Source organism: Lampetra planeri, chromosome 16 (genome assembly GCF_965212315.1).
Source record: "Lampetra planeri chromosome 16, kcLamPlan1.2.h2, whole genome shotgun sequence".
Lineage (NCBI taxonomy): Eukaryota > Metazoa > Chordata > Hyperoartia > Petromyzontiformes > Petromyzontidae > Lampetra > Lampetra planeri.
The window spans coordinates 1167737-1185190 of NC_136122.1; the positions used below are offsets into that span (position 1 = coordinate 1167737).

General features: G+C 51.2%; 1 protein-coding gene and 1 long non-coding RNA gene across 4 annotated transcripts in view; one reads left to right on the forward strand and one right to left on the reverse strand.

Annotated features, from left to right (window-relative positions):
- Positions 1 to 17454, forward strand: part of LOC144722907 (uncharacterized) — a 62411-nt gene that overhangs the window by 30220 nt on the left and 14737 nt on the right. The gene's annotated exons all lie outside the window — the stretch shown is intronic.
- The window catches only part of LOC144722906 (synaptotagmin-2-like), a 46703-nt gene continuing 30227 nt past the window's right edge, over positions 979 to 17454 (reverse strand). For all 3 annotated transcript variants that reach the window (XM_078601322.1, XM_078601321.1, XM_078601324.1), the window contains 3 exons: positions 13784 to 13901; positions 4106 to 4239; positions 979 to 3093 (listed from right to left, as the gene is read on the reverse strand). In XM_078601322.1, the coding sequence (XP_078457448.1) occupies positions 2875 to 3093; positions 4106 to 4239; positions 13784 to 13901 (471 nt within the window). In that variant the 3' untranslated portion in view covers positions 979 to 2874. The remainder of the gene's footprint in view (positions 3094 to 4105; positions 4240 to 13783; positions 13902 to 17454) is intronic.

The following is a 17454-nucleotide window of genomic DNA, read 5'->3' on the forward strand; positions in this document are numbered from 1 at the left end:
TCCTCTGTTGGCATCCCCGCACTGCACGCTGACCGGACTCTCGAGGCCTCACCCGACATCAAATCACCCAACCATACCACCACACGAGGCCTCCAGTTCATTCCCTCATGCACCTCCATAATTGGCAGCACGACTCTTATCTCCTGCGCCAGCGCCAGCATTTTCTCCATCGCCAGAGAATCCAGCGCTGTCTCGTTCAGCCGTGGGTACACTACCTGGCCCAGCACCATCACCGCGCTGCGATAAGCGAGGGGCGTCTCGGCCTCCCCCCGCTTTTCTTGCAGGAACTTCCTCCGCGTATTCGATGGAGGATCGAACACAGCCGCCATTTCACCATATGACTTTTGTAGCATAGCCCTTCGCTCTTCCAACACAACTCGGAACACCACGAGGGTGTCGTCGTCGGTAGGCAGGGCTCTCAGCGATTCCTCTTCTGACCATCTGATCGCTTCATATGCTGCCTCCAACCTTCAGGTGAAGGCGCCTCACTCGCCTCCCACTGCTACGAATTATTTTACAGGCGTCATCCTTCGTGGCCAGTCAGTTGGGCTTTCCCGTACTGCTGGAGCAGCAGGCGCCTCGGCCGCCATTTGGCCAACTCGCGAAATGGCGGCCATCCGTTGAGCGGTTTCCACTGCGGTGTCTCCCACCATGCTCTCCGCCACTCCATCTCTCGCCGCAGCTGCGGAAAGCTGCACGGTGAGCTGCGAGACCCCTGCTAACAGCCGGTCCAGCCGTCCTGTTACCTAGACCCATTCGTTTATCAGGCAGCCTCCTCTCTCCTTGTTACTGCCGCTGCTCCCTCCTCACTGGCGGGGTTGTTCACTGGGTTCCCGCCACCTGGGGCTTGCTGCAGCGGGGTCTTCTCCCTGTCCGAAGTCGTTGTCAGTGAGTTCTTGCGACCATGCCGTGCATGATGACACCCCAATTCTGACACTAGTTGTAATGACTTTACACACTTTTGTTGACATGGCACTTTATTGAAGACGCGTTCACTTGACATTAGGTGGAGATCCCATTGCAACAACTCTGAGTCTCCCGCGCATCTCCCTTATATATCAACACGAGGCCACTCGCCCCTTCTCGATCATTCTCGCTGACTCTGGACGCTTCCTCTACCTTCCGTCACCTGACCACGCTCCCTTCTCGAACATTCCCGTAGCCACCAGTCCCTTCACACTCACAACTGATATCCATCCCTGTCATTACCTCCCGGGGCCACTAGTGTATTCGTACTGTAGGCTGACCTCCCTGTCATTACCTCCCGTGGCCACTAGTCCCCTCACACTGCATGCAGGATCTATTTTCATTACAATCATACAAAAAACTAATTTTATATGCTTTTATTGAAAGTATAATCACAATATATGTATGTAATATTTAAGCAATTACAGTCATAGCATATGACAAATATAGCTAAAACATTGAATTGATTAACTATGTAATAACACTTAATATTTGGTGTATCGCACCCATCATTAGTTTAATTTAACAATTGAGAAAACTCTGCTTTTGGTGCAAAGAGGGGAAATGTTGCCAATACATTGTTCTGTTACTTTTAAAAATGTGTTTTATTTTATGTATTCACGATCGAGATGAATGTTTTGACCCTTTCATTTGAAACACTTATGGACAACAGTAAAATAAAACCTTCAACAAGCTGTTGAATATAAGATGGTCATCTCCCATGAGAAAAGGTTAAATATCATAAAATGGCTGATATCAAGCCATATTCTCTGGAAGGTTGCTACGGGTATTAGAATCATCTGAGCCATCAGAGAAAATAAGATACTTTGGTTTGTCCCTGGGTTAGAAGCCAAAAAGAATAATAGCAAGATGGTGTGACATGTTTAACAGTATGTGATTCCTTCATGTGGATATTATTTAATTTGAGTAATTTGAACCTTAGTCCACAAGTACAGAAATCCTTTAGAGGAAATTATATGTATATACAGTTGATCATCAATGATCTGGCGCGTGATTATCCAGCTTGCAACATTTTCCGACGGTTCAGGGTCGATCCGGCAAAACTGCTCCAAAGGCTGCACCAGTCCGCCGATCGGTACCATGTGCGTGAAAAAACAGTAGCTATGCTTGATTTTAGTGTCACATATACACAGTACATTATACACTACATATGACAACTTAAACAATGAAAATACTGCACGCATATGCATTTTTCATGACTCATATCTACAGTAATAAAAACAGAAAATACACAGTTCGATCCGGCGAAAAGTTCGCCGAAGCTCCGGTCTCAAGGTCTGCATCAGTCCAGTGATCGTCAAACATATGTTGTTGAAACAAGATCATAGTATTTTCATCAATCCATGCAGTATTCGAGGTTGGAGTGGTAAGTACAGGACAGTAAATGGGTGTAGCCCAAGGGTCATAAAGAAGTGGCCGGGGCTAGTGATGTTAATGTGAGAAATTAGCATGCAACTGTAAGATAGGAAAGCGGCCTCTTCGACGAGGGCACGGAAGTGGACATGTTAATGTGAGAGATTAGCATGGTGTTAATGTGAGAAATTAGCATGTAACTGTAAGATAGGACTTTACCGAAAGAACCAAAGAGTATGGATTCCTGCAGTCACGAAAGCTTCAAATGAATATGGTTATTTATGCCAATTTAATATAGTGAACACATTTAAAGCACAAGAAGCATAAATACAACACTTAAAAACATGCTATACAAGAACGTGCAAAAATACGCTATTTTAAATAATGTTGTGATTATCCGGCGTTTTTAAAAAATTCGGCGCTCCCTTCTCCCGAAGCCGCTGGATAATCGATGATATACTATATATGTGAAGTGAGGTTGAGAGACTACAGAGGTCAACCAGTGGATAAACCATAATGTGGGTGATGCGGATGTTATGGTAGAGGAGTATCCAGCTTCCCCAGCGAGGCCTTGACCTCCTCCACAGGCTGCAATGTATGCCACTGTGTGATGGGCCGGCGAGGGTTGGCGAGCATGTCTGACCAGTGGCGGTGGCCGGCGCCCGCTGCTCCACAGCCCACATACACCTTCCCAATCGCGTCATTCCGGCTCAGGCTGTCATAGTCCATCACTGAGAAAACCAGCTGGATTTTCTGTTGGCGCAAGTAAGCAGTGATGTGTACGCTGTTTTTATGTCATACAAGTTTTGTTTGTGATCTGCAATACAAGTGATGCATTATCCAAAATAAATAAATAATTTTTTTCCATCAGTTTAGCGGGACCTCCTTATCCGTGAGTCCATCCATATATTTCCACCTAACCCACCATGTTAGAAATAACATGGCATTTTAATGGCCATCACATGTGTAGCATGCTAAGGGTGATGCAGTGTGCTAGAGATATGCCCAGTAACTTGAGGTTGCAGCATCTCAGATGAAATTATTTTCCATTTTAACCTTATATCATTAAACCCATCCATGACTTTTTATTAAGTAACATTCTAGAATAACAGGAAGGGGTGATGCATAGAAGCAGGAAGCATCGTTTATCGGCAGCTCATGTCACGTAAAATGGTCTCATAAGAGGAGTCCTACTGTATATATAATGGACGTTGTATTAAAATGGGTCGGCAACCTGCGGCTCCAGAGCCGCATGCCGTGGCTCTTTGGCTTCTTCCGTGTGGCTCATTGGCTGCCCTCTTGCGGGCAGCCGTTTAAAAAAAAAACTTAAATCTTAAACATAATTTAAAATAAAGATAATTGATTAAATATGGCAGGGACTGGGTCACTATTGAATGTCTTAATGACAACAAACGTAAAGTCAAACTATTGTTAAAGAATAACTAAAGGGGGGTGGGGGGAACGAAATAGATGCAGTTTATTTTATCACCTATTTTGTTTATTTATCAGAATTTGTTTGTCATCTGCTGTATTCCTGCAGTGTCTGTGTTTGTGTACAAGTAGCTCTGCGTGTGATGCGGCTCCGGAACTATTTTGGTCAAAGACAAAAAGAAATGGGCCTTTTAAATGTTGCGGAACCCTGTATTAGAATAACCTTGTGAATAATGTCGATATGATGCAATTAATATATATTCTACACCTTTTAGAAAACGAATAACGCTGATAACATCTGAAATGTTGAAAGGTTAGTGACGAGTTGCATTACCTCTATGTTCTCAAATGGAATATCAAATGAAAACGACTCATTGAAGTACGGATTTAGTGCCTTTTTCTTGATGGTTGTTTTCTTTTTCTTCAGTCTTTTTCCTCCCTCCATGACTTGGATTTTGACGTAAGGGTCTGTTCAGAACGAAAACGTACCAGATGTACCATTACACGAGTGAAGGATGATTAGCACTGTCCTGTGCATGTGTAGAGGTGTAATTGTGTAGATGTATGGGTACGGATGGGAAACAAACACAAGGGGCGTGGTTAGGGCTGTACACGAAGGAGGTGCTCGCACCGACGTCCGCACCTACATCCCCCACGGGCCCCTCCCGGGGGCCGAGTGCTATAAAAGGTGGTGAGCCGGAGGGCTCGAGGTCGAGTATTAGCTTTAACCAGGGAAGAGTGAAGACCAGCTAGAAATAGGCCCCGGAGCTCCCCTGGCTCGCTGTCCTTGTCAGGATTGACCAGGGCAAGCCGGTGGCGTGGCCCCGAGAGCCCAGACTGACGTTCTTATAAGAGCCGGTCTGGAGACTCAGGGTGCCGGGATCCCAGCTTGACCAGGGCTGGGATAGGTAGCCTCCCCTAGCTCCGTAGTGGAGGACTCGGGCGTAGGTTAGCGGAGTTAGACGTCGTGTCTCCCTGATAGACGAGTGAAGAGGACGATACCCCTTCAAGTGTTGTGTGTACCCGTTACTGTACACGAGTTGGTATTAATAAATAAGTGTGCCTCTGACCCCGTCGTCAAGCCTCCTGAATACTTACTACACATGTAGTAAAGTAAAATTAAACATTTTCTTGCAATATTATGATCTGTATTGCTATTTTTAGCATGTGGTATAACAAACTGAATATACCGTTGTATTTGTGTTTGCTATTTCCTTTAAATGTTTTTCAGGTTTAGTTTGAATTTGGGTGATGTTGAACAGACAGCAGCTCTATGATTGGATGTAAGAAGGTTTTGCACGTTTTTGCAGTAATTGAAAGAACAGTGATCCCACTGAAAATGAAATGGCATCTTCTCTAGGTGTCTTTAACATATGAAAGTGCCGTTTGTGTTTTAGTACAAGAAGCACTCTCATATAAAAAAGAAACAACACTGAACCCATATTCCTTGCACACTTCTCAAACCTCCCTTTGCTCAGAAATAAATAAATAATTAGGCGTTATTTTCTTCCATCTCTGCAAACTCCCCTTCCTCTAAGGTCTCCAGAACCCAGCGCAATGTGGTTTCTGCCATGGTCATTCGACTGAAACTGCTTTCCTATGTGTGGTAAATGACTTTCGGGTCTCCTCAGATCTTGAATCACTGCTTTTGACACCATAGACCATGCAATTCTCCTTGAACATCTTCAAAATATACACGTCTTGGGCACACTTCTCTTGTGGTTCTGGTGTAATGTAGTAACTCGGCGGGAGACGACTTCACGGGTAACACACTCTTTATTTTATCAAACTCGTTTACAGGTGACTAACACCTACTTTGTATCTCGGGTGACAAACATCCACTTAGTATCTCGGGTGACAAACACCCACTTAGTATCTCGGGTGACAAACACCCACTTAGCTACTTGGCGACTAACGCCCACTGAGCTACTCGGATGACCAACATCCACTTAGTATCTCGGGTGACAAACACCCACTTGGCTACTCGGCGACTAACGCCACTGAGCTACTCGGATGACCAACATCCACTTAGCTACTCGGCGACTAACGCCACTGAGCTACTCGGGACACTCCCTGCCCGGGGTATCCGTCTCGACTGTGGGTCCCCAGCCCGACCCACGGGGGCGTCGGACCCCGGGTCCCACAGCCTCGCCTCCGAGCCACACAGGGCCCCGGTCCCCACAAGGACGGCGGGACTAGGGGTCTCGGGGCACTAGGTCTTCAGCTCCGTCTTCAGGTCTTCAACTGGGTAACTCTCCCCGAGTGCTCCCGCGCGTCCCCCTTTATACCCCACCTGCGGACGTCGCTGCGAGCACCCACTTATTCGACCAATCGCCGGGCGCTGGCTACGATCCTCTTTTCCCACATCTCATCGTGCCTCACCACCCACGCCGCGCCGCCCCGTCATCTGTCACTCCCGGCGCGCGCGTCCACACCACGCCCACAACGCGTGCCCAACCCCGCACCCCGCGCCGCCCCGTGATCCATCACTGTCACAGTCGGCGCACGTCAATACCACCACTACATCACCCCCTACCACATAGCTCGCAGCCGACCCGGCTGCTATAAAAATATACCAACCGCCCTGTGTGCCCCGTAACACAACACAACAACAAGAACAACAACTAACTTAACAACACAACACGACGCGAACACTACCATCCGCAACCCTCAACCAATGCCACCGCGACAATAGAACAATATATACAAACCGGCGAGTGACAATAGCAATGTATATGCAAAAAGGAAAATAAATGGAAATTTTTTTTTTTCTTTCGACTCGTGCAGTGTCCCCTTCTTCTTCCGAGCGTCCCTACAACGGGACAGTACCCCGGCAGAGGGGAACACCGGGCGAGCTCGGTGTAGAGAAAAAACTTCTTCATGAAAATTGTTGAGACCTAGCCCGAGTCCGCCTTGCCGGTCCGTCGTACGGCACCAGACGCGGTTGAACGTCCGGTGGTGCCGGCGGTTCAGGAAGACATCGGCCAGGCAACGAGGACCCGTGCGTGCCCCGGGGTTCAGGCTCTCGACGGTCAGCAGCCATCAAGCCCGAGGCACCTGGGGGTGGGTCAGGTGGAGACACGTGAGGATCAGCCTGCGACACCTCCCTCCCCGAGTCGACGGTCACATCACACGCTCGGTCGTCACGGCACAGAACGGGGTCACACGGTGCCGCATAGGGCTTCAGTCGGGAGGGGTGCACGTACCAACGGCGTTTCCCCCATTTAATCTGTATACTCTGGGGTCGTGCAACCCGCACAATTTCCACCGGTCCCCTCCAAGGTCTCAACAACTTGGGGGACGTAGCCAACGGTGCATGTGGACAATGCAGCCAGGCCTTATCGCCTGGTTTCCAATCATGCGTATGCACCCTCCGCTCATGCAATTTCTCGTTCGCAATTTGCCGCGACCGCGAATTCAACCTTGCCGCTTCCCGCGCTTCAGTCAATTTGGCGATATTAAATTTGATGTGGTCTGCCAATTTAGATTTTGCACGTGGCTGGGAAATCCCCAGTTGGACGTCCACGGCCGGATCGGCCTCCCGCCCATACATAAGAAAAAATGGGGAAAACCCCGTCGCCGCATGAGGGGCCATTCGATAGGCCGCGAGTACCCCCGGCACCTGTAAGTCCCAATCAACCTGATCGTCGCAGACCTGTTGGCACAACATAGACGTAATCGTCCTGTTCAGACGCTCAACCATCCCGTCAGTCTGCGGGTGGTAGGGGGAAGTACGCACTTTCTTTGTACCCAACAGGTCGCACACCTCGCGCAACAAAACGCTCGAAAAATTCTTTCCTTGATCCGTCAGCAAGCGTTCGGGGGCGCCCTTGTCCAACACATAACCCTGGACAAAGGCGTCCGCCACCGCCGCAGCCGACTGGTTGGCGAGCGGCCATGCCATAGGCCATCGGGTGAAGTATTCCACGCCAACCAGCAGGAACCTATTTCCCCTTGGTGTAGCCGGAAAGGGCCCCAAGATGTCCAACGCTACCAATTCGTTTATACGCGAAACCTGAATGGATTGCAGCGGTGGATTAGCTGCCAATGGTGGCGGTTTCCTTTTGGCGCACCCTACGCATCCCTTAAGAATATTCGCCACGTCGTTACCCATCCCCGGCCAATAATAGTCTCGCTGGATTAGGGCGAGCGTTTTGTGAAAACCCAGATGCATGAGCCGTTCATGAGCTGCCAGAACAACCCTACCCCGCATAGCAACAGGCACAACGAGCACGTGACGCCGGGACATGTTGTCCCACTTCATCAAAAGGCCCTGTCTGCACACCCAGGAACCGACCCGCGCCTCCCCTTCTTCGGGAGCGCCGACTTTCCGACGTAGCGTAAGTAGGGAGCTGTCGGACATCTGGAGGCGGCCCCACTCAATGAGGGGCAACGACAACAGCGAATCCCTCCCCGTGGGGGCGTCCTCTCCCGGGGTGTCAGTGGCGGCGAGCGCAACTCCCGGGGTGCCGGCGACCGGGGGTTTGCACCGCGCCGATCCCAACAAACATGTGCAGTCCGTGCACGGCGGCAACCGCGACAAGGCGTCCGCATTTGAGTGTCGCAACCCCTTGCGGTAAATCGTCGTGAATTGGTAGTCTTGAAGGACCTCCAACCATCGGGACAATTGGCCCGATGGCTGTGCCACGCGCATAGCGTATTGTAGAGCCGCATGGTCCGTCCGGACCGTAAAATGACGGCCGTAAAGATACGGCCTGAATTGCTGTGTAAAAACCACAATGGCTAACAATTCACGACGAGTTACGCAATAGCGTTGTTCGGCGGGGGAAAGAACCCTACTACCGTAGGCGACCACCCGTTCAACCCCCCCGACCACCTGTGAGAGCACCCCCCCGATACCCGTATTGCTGGCGTCCGTGTCAAGCAAAAACGGTTGTGTGAAATCGGGGTAACACAAGGGGGGAGCCTGCACCAAGGCGTCACGGAGGGAGCAGAACGCAGCCTCCTCTTCCGCCCCCCAGTGAAACCTCACACCCTTAGCCGTCAAAGCGTGCAGGGGCCTGGCTATGGTGGCAAATTGCTTGACAAAACGACGGTAATAGGAGGCGAAACCAATGAAACTACGAACCTCCGTGACCGAGGTTGGCGTTGGCCATGAGCTGACGCAATGCGTCTTAGCAGGGTCCGTCGAGATCCCTGAACGACTCACGATATGGCCCAAATACCTGACCGATTCCCGAAGCAGAAAACATTTAGCCGGTTTAAATTTAAGCTTAGCGGAACGCATCCTGAGGAACACCGCTCTCAGTCGCTGGAGGTGCTCCTCGAAAGTCCGACTAAAGACGATGATATCGTCGAGATAAATCAAACAGGTATCCCATTGGAGGCCTGACAAAACCAATTCCATGAGTCTCTGGAACGTGGCGGGAGCGGAATGTAAGCCCATGGGCAAACGGTTGAATTCAAATAGGCCCCCAGGTGTCCGGAAAGCAGTTTTAGGTTTTGACTCGTTATCGAGTGGCAATTGCCAAAATCCAGAAAGCAGATCGAGTGTGGAAAAAAACTGCGCTCCCGCCAAGGCATCCAGCGACTCATCCATCCTGGGGAGCGGATACGCATCCGCCATCGAGATTTTGTTTAAGCGGCGGAAATCGACACAAAACCGCAAGGACCCGTCCTGTTTCTTTACTAGGACAATAGGAGCACCCCACGGACTAGAAGAGGGCGAAATGATATCGGCCGCCAACATATCATTAACCGCCGATTGCACATGTTCCTTCTCGGCTGGGCTGAGCCGGAAGGGATTCTGACGAATAGGGGCCGCGTCCCCTGTAGCTATGTGGTGGCGCAACAGGTCAGTGCAGCCGATATCGTACTTATGTTTGCTGAACACGTCAGCAAACTCGATTAGCAAACCCCTCAATGCTCCCAATTGCACTCCGGACAAGTTAGCAGAACCGGCACACAGCGAGTCCAACCACTCAGTCCCCTCATCACTTTGAGGATGCGACTTAACAGTGAAATCTGCTTGAGCCACGAGCCGTTCCTCAACGGGTAGCGGCGCGGCGTGAGCCAGCACCGTTCCCTGCGCAATTACGGCCGGCCGCGACCCCATATTCAGGACCATTACGAACGGCTCACTGTCCCCTCTCACCATGGTTTGAGCAACCGCCAAGTCGAGGCCCTTACTGGCTCTGTTTGACGGCCCCAACAGCACCCCCTGTGCCTCCGCACCCACCTCGAGTGGCTTCCTGAACCGAAGGGGTACTAACATTTGCGATCCCGGGGGCACCCGTACAGTGTGAGTCGCCAGCGCCTGCACCGTCGCACAAACCGTGCGCACTTTGGTAGGGCTCGACAAGAACGCAACCCTCCGACCTGACGGAAGCTCTATGCAGGCCTGATCTATAAGAATTTTGATGGGCATTTTGGACAAAAAGTCCGTACCTAGCAAACAGGGAACGGCCAGCGATGATGATACAAAAATAGGGCCCGCCAATTTAATGTCACCAATGCAAATAGTCGCCCGAATCTGGCCGATGATCCCCAGGGATCCCCCATTCGCCGCATAAAATGGCACGTCTACTGGCAGAAGGGGTCTACTTTGGACGGGAAGAATGTTATAAATAAGGTCCGAGATGATGGTGGCCGACGCACCCGTGTCAACAAGCACCCGGACCTCAACCCCGTCAATGAACCCCGTTACCACGGACGACCCGGCCGACGCAGCCACGATCCTGTGGGCCAATTCGGACCACTCGACTGCTTGCGGGCCGCGTACGGACCCCCCTCGCCGAATTGAACCCCCGGCACCCAGCCGCGAACCCCCCACCGCGAAGCGGCGACCCGAATGTGCCGTGTTTGTGGACCGAACGTGTGAGGTGCCGCGACTTGCCGGGTTTTGTTGGGATGACTTGTGGCCCTGGTCGTCGTCCCGACGTGGTCCTGTGGCGCGCTGACGCGGGGCCCGGCACCCGGCTGCGACGTGACCCCGAAGGCCGCAGTTGTAGCAGACGACGGACGTCGTAGGTTTCGGTTGCTCCAGCTTGCGGGGCGAACGTGTGGGCGAACGACCTCCCGTTCTCCACTCCCCCGGACGCGATGCAGCGAAGGCCTGCTCCTGCACCGCAGCTGGCTGAGGTTCGGCGATCGTGGCGGCCAGTGCCGCGTTCCCCGCCCATTTGCAGACGACCCCCGGCTTGCGTTTGAGGACCTCGTACGCGTGAATGCTCGTGGCGATCGCCAGGGAGCAGATATCCATCTCGTCCGCCACGTTGATGGGGACCCCCAACTCGTGGGCCAACACCAGCAGCTGCTCCGTCACCATGGCGTCCTTCCCCTCCTTATCCATGCGGGGAAAAGCTGCGTCCGCCAAGGCGAGTAGTGCCGTGCGGTAGGCGAGCGTCGTTTCTCCAGCCACCTTCCGCCGATCGTAGAACTGGTGGCGACACGTGGAGGGCGGCCCGAACACCTTCGCCATCAGGTGTAGTGCGGCCTGGAGCGTAGAGCGGGACGACCTTGCAGCAGATGTGAAGGCTGCAAGCGCGTCGTCGTCAAGCATTGCTGGCAACGCACGCAGGGCAGTGGTGTCGGACCACCCCGACATCTCCTGATGAGCGAGGAACCTTCGTTGGAAGGCTCCCCAGTCGCCCCCATCCGCCTTGAACGCCGACAGCGCGGGCAATCTTTGCTGGAGGACCCGATCGTCGTCGACGTCGGAGAGATTTTCCCGCGCTCCGCTGTAGTTGTGTAAAATGTCGGCTCGGTTGTCAGGCGCAAAATGGAGGGCTCCGGCGCGCGCTGATGACGTGGGCTGCGCTGCGCGGAGGTGTCCGGCCACGTGGCGTCCGTCTTTCCCGCCAATCGGTGGCGGCCCCCCAAAAACGGCGGCAACTTCCAGACTTTTGGCGCGAAGCGCCTTTTGGCGGGAATCCTCCACCGTCGCTTCCTCCACGACCCCCGCAGCCGTTTTTCCGCTCGCCGGAACGGAGATGTCGGCCAAGACAGCGGCGGCGGCGAGTAGCAACTCCGCCAACCGGGCGTGCGCGTCCTGGAGGCTGGTGTCGGAGGCAAGCGGAGCGTCGGCCATCACCGCGAAGTGCTGCATCGGCGGCAACTCCTCGTCCTCTACTCCCGAGGTCGGTGTCCCCGGTACGCCGTCGTCGTCCCGACCTCGCTCGTGGGTACGGGTAGTCTTCCTCGTGTCCATACTCCTTGAAGACAGGTTTACTTCTGACGCCAGTTGTAATGTAGTAACTCGGCGGGAGACGACTTCACGGGTAACACACTCTTTATTTTATCAAACTCGTTTACAGGTGACTAACACCTACTTTGTATCTCGGGTGACAAACACCCACTTAGTATCTCGGGTGACAAACACCCACTTAGTATCTCGGGTGACAAACACCCACTTAGCTACTTGGCGACTAACGCCCACTGAGCTACTCGGATGACCAACATCCACTTAGTATCTCGGGTGACAAACACCCACTTGGCTACTCGGCGACTAACGCCACTGAGCTACTCGGATGACCAACATCCACTTAGCTACTCGGCGACTAACGCCACTGAGCTACTCGGGACACTCCCTGCCCGGGGTATCCGTCTCGACTGTGGGTCCCCAGCCCGACCCACGGGGGCGTCGGACCCCGGGTCCCACAGCCTCGCCTCCGAGCCACACAGGGCCCCGGTCCCCACAAGGACGGCGGGACTAGGGGTCTCGGGGCACTAGGTCTTCAGCTCCGTCTTCAGGTCTTCAACTGGGTAACTCTCCCCGAGTGCTCCCGCGCGTCCCCCTTTATACCCCACCTGCGGACGTCGCTGCGAGCACCCACTTATTCGACCAATCGCCGGGCGCTGGCTACGATCCTCTTTTCCCACATCTCATCGTGCCTCACCACCCACGCCGCGCCGCCCCGTCATCTGTCACTCCCGGCGCGCGCGTCCACACCACGCCCACAACGCGTGCCCAACCCCGCACCCCGCGCCGCCCCGTGATCCATCACTGTCACAGTCGGCGCACGTCAATACCACCACTACACTGGTATTACCTTTAAAATCACTCGTACGTTTCCAAATAAGGACTGCCTTCCTGTAAATAACCCCCCTGTGCTATGGCATCCCACAAAGCTCAAATCTCGGCTGTCTATTCTTCCTAAGATATCTGCTTAATCTCAGCAACATAATCTCTAGTTTTAATGTTGTTTAACTACATTGTCATTGACCCCATATACCCAGCCTCACTGTTTACTCTCACATCCTGCCTTGAAGAAGTCTCATCTTGGATTGGTTCTAGCTTATTCCAGCGAAATGTTGCTCACCATCAAAAAGTCCACACTCAGTAAGGACTACAATTTGAGCATGGAGCTGCTAAACTCTGACATTATACTATCAAAGATTGTGCAAAATATTGGCGTTGTTATTGATTCAAAGCTATCCCTCTCTCTTCACCCAAATCTCAACTCTCCGGAATTGTATTGAGACTTAGTCAACGTTCGCTCTCAGGCAGAGGTAGCTCCTTTTCCTTTCCTGCCTCCATATTCTGGAATGTCCTTCCTTTCGCCACCTGTGTTGTTGAAGAGACGACCTTCAATTTTTTCCTTTAGAAATAATTACGGCCACTTTTGATATGCCTTGTTGAGGTTTAGTTGCATTTATCTGTGGTATATATCCACATTGTATTGAAAGCAACTTGACAAAAGGTGTACTCCAAGACTCTCAAGCTGAATTTTTACAATTTAAACACTGATATGGAAACGCTAAAGCTGGATTTTACAACAATTTAAGGATAATAAACAGCCTCATTCAATTCTGAACATATAATACATTCCCAGATGTTTTTTTCTCCCTAATACTTCCTGAATAAACTAATTTAGTCAGATCGATGGCCTCGGTAAGATGCCAACTGATATGCCAACTTTGTTCTGCAATTTCATTACAGTTATATATTTTCCCCACCATTGATAAACTGCCTTGTAATAAAAATATGAACTCATTGTATTGTAATAAAGCAAACAATTGTGCACATTTTACAAAATATTGGTATACACACCTGAAGCTCCACTGACGTCCATGACCTTTAAGTTTTTGGCTTCTAGAATAACAACGGTTAACTTTCCGGTTGATGGTATATATCTCAAAGAAAAGCAAATATCTCCCAATCTGTCTTGCTGAAAAATATAAGAATAAGGAGAATGATCAAAACTTCTTCAAATTATACAGTTGCGTTCCTGAAGAACACCTCATTGTGGAAAAATCGCGTTATAATAATATAGGATAAAGCACAGTCCGCGATAACATGTATGATGCATACGCAGGTTGAACAAAGACTGAGGCGCATGGGTAGCATCTAGAAGCATCCAGCAGCATCCCACTTTGTGTGATGCTACGCCAAAGCGGCAGTACAACTGCTTATTCCTACTCACGCGACATAGTTCTGTTCACTTAATCATGTTATATTCAATTGACATCTGCGTTGTAAAAATGTGTTCCTGAATACATGAATTCTGTTATATCCAATTCACGTTATTAAAATATGCCTTATAGGAGAACAGACTTTTGCGCAAATGTTCCTACATTGGATAGTTCTGGCAACAAAAACTATTCGTAAAATGACTCCACCCTGTTATTTTTCCAATTTAGACATCGTTTTGTTTGGTAAAATCGGTATATATTCATTGTGGATAACATTCAATCCTGATGCAAATGCAGGACACAGGGATTGCCCCACAGCTGTACTTAGAGATGTGGCACCTAATCTGGTGGGTGTGCATAGCCATTGTAATTATGCATATTGCCAAACCCCTCTGCAACTTGTTGAGGGGTTTGGAGAGCATGATACAAAAAATAATACTCTTGTCACATATATACAAGGATGCACCAGTTGAGCAAGAATACAATTTTAAGCCTTTGGGCATATGTGCAACAAATGTGAGATGAAAAAAGATGTTGGTCAATCAATGTAAGTATCTTGAGTGCACGGCCAATTGCCAAAAATAATATGGCGGTGTGGCGTCGAGGATCTGTTGGCTATTGACCAGGAAAGCACTCTGAGTCTGGACTGCTGGTTGGATCATCCTGGTCCGAGCAGAGCTAAGGCTCTGCTCCGGTTGTCACAGGAGATGCGACGTGAAAACTGATCCACTGTGTCCACTCTGTACAATCAGGTGTGCAACCGCTTCGTTGCATATTCTTCTTGGTTCTTTCGGTAAAGTCACGTAGAATGGAAATAATAAAATTATTAAAATAAAACATACAGACCTGTTCTTCACCTGAGGACGGCTGCTTGCGTTGTGGCCGAAACGTTGTGAGAATTATTTTATTATGTTTTATTTTTATTATTTTATTATTTCCATTCTACGTGACTTTACCGAAAGAACCAATAAGATGAATCCCTGCAGTCACGAAAGCTTTAAATCGAAAAATGGTTGCATATTGTTAATGATTGTCTTTGACCAGACTGAATGGTGAACTGAGAGCACTGAACATTGTATATGATGATGCTGTGGCCTAGCTTGGAAATACACATACAATAGAAGAAGGCACACAACTGGAAACATGTGTATGTACATTTGTATGTATACATGTATACATTTGTATTTACATTTGTATGTATACATTTGTGGAGCATATGTGCAATATGTCCTCTACACATGTGTAGTACCGTCGAATACAGGTCGACACCCGGGGTTGAGGCACACTGAGGTTTATTACAACAAACGTTGTGACATACACACTTGAGGGGGTATTGGCCCCCTCACCCGTCTATCTGAGGACACACCTCCTAGCTAACCCTAGCCTGCCTCAGAGTCCTCCTCTCGTGGACTAGGGGAGGCTATCTTGGCCCGACACTGGTCAGTCGGGCCCGGTACTCAGAGTCCAGACCAACACTGGCTCTGGCTCTGGCACCCCGCCACTGGCTCGAGCCTGCGCGGTCCTGACAAGGACGGCGTACCAGGGGGAGACCAGGGCTCTATCTCGGACGTCTTCCGTCTTCTCTTCTTAGCTAACCCAACTCTCCTTCGCCCCCCGATACATTCCCCTTTTATACATCCCCCTCCCTGAGGGGTGGGGCCCCGGGGGATCGTAACGTCCGAAGCGCGGACGTCGTAGAGGGCACCTGCCCGTGCACTGACGTAGCCCCGCCCACTGTGCTAGTTTCCCGTAGGATCCCATACATATCAGCTCGACACATATTTCCTCCGTAAGACCCCTACATCACCCCCCCCTGTACAGCTCGCAGCCGTCCCGGCTGCAACATCGACAATAAAAGTTTATTCAGCCCTCGATACCCCAGCGTGTGCCTCATTTTTTTTCAACAATAACGCAACGAGAAGAACAACAGGAAGAAAGAAAAAAAATAACCCGACGAACCCCCCCCGCGAATAAATACGAAAACCATAGGACGAGCGTATATACACGTGTTTCTTTACCTGGAGTCCCCCCCCAGCCCCCCACAGAAGACACACAACACACACAACACACACAACACACACAACACACACAACACACACTCAATAATCGTACAACGCAGCGTGGCACGTGCCGGGAACACAGCACGGACGCCCCACACCGTGAGCACAACATGCGAATGTACACCGAAAAGAGAAGCCACAAAAGACGCAAAAAAAAAAAAACAATTTTCTTCTCTTTTTTCACAAGAGTTTGCGCATTTTTGCGCGCGTCCTCGCCGCAGGCCCGTCACACGGGACAGGCGCGGCCGGCAGGCCGTCGGCCGGCAGGTCGTTGGCCGGCAGGTGTTCATCACAGAGCGAGTCTGTTGCCGACGTCGCAAGACCCTCAGCATCACCTGCGGGGGTCGTCGGGCGTCAGTCCGTCACTCCCGGTGCGCCTGGGGGTGGGACAGCCGGCAGCACGTTAGGCGGGAGCAACGGAGAAGACCCCTCTGAGTCGGACGCCCCCCCACATGCTTGGCCACGCGCGTGTGTAGTGGGATCTCGCACCGCAACGAAGGGTTTTAGCCTGGCAGGGTGTACAAACCACCGGCGCCTCCCCCATTGAATGCGCACGCACTGAGGTCTCAGGACCTCAACCACCTCGACGGGACCCCGCCACGGTCGCAGCAGTTTAGAGGAGGACGCGAGCGGTACCTGGGGACAGTGCAACCATGCCCTGTCCCCCAGCTTCCACTGTATCACATGCGCGCGACCCATTCTGAGGCGCTCATTAGCCCTCTGCCGCCAGGCAGAATTCTGCATGGCAGCATCCCGAGCCTCCGTTAATTTTTCCAGGTTGAATTTAACATGTTCGGCCAATTGAGTTTTTCCCTGCGGCGCCGGGATCTGCAGTTGGGCCTGAACAGGTGGCTCCGGTTCGCGGCCATACATAAGGAAAAAGGGGGAAAATCCCGTCGCAGCATGGGGGGCCAACCGGTATGCTGACAGGACCCCCTGAATTTTCAAATCCCAATCCGTCTGTGAGTCAGAAACGTGCTGCGACAGCATCGACGTGATGGTACGATGCAACCGCTCGACCATCCCGTCGGTTTGTGGGTGATATGGAGAGGTGCGAATCTTTTTAGTGCCAAGGATCTCACAGACCTGTTTGAGCAATTTGCTTGAAAAATGTTTACCCTGGTCGGTCAGCAGCCTCTCGGGAGCACCTTTGTCAAGGACGTATCCCTGGACAAAGGCCTCCACGATGGCTGCCGCCGACTGGTTGGCCAGGGGACAGGCCATAGGCCAGCGCGTGAAATATTCAACC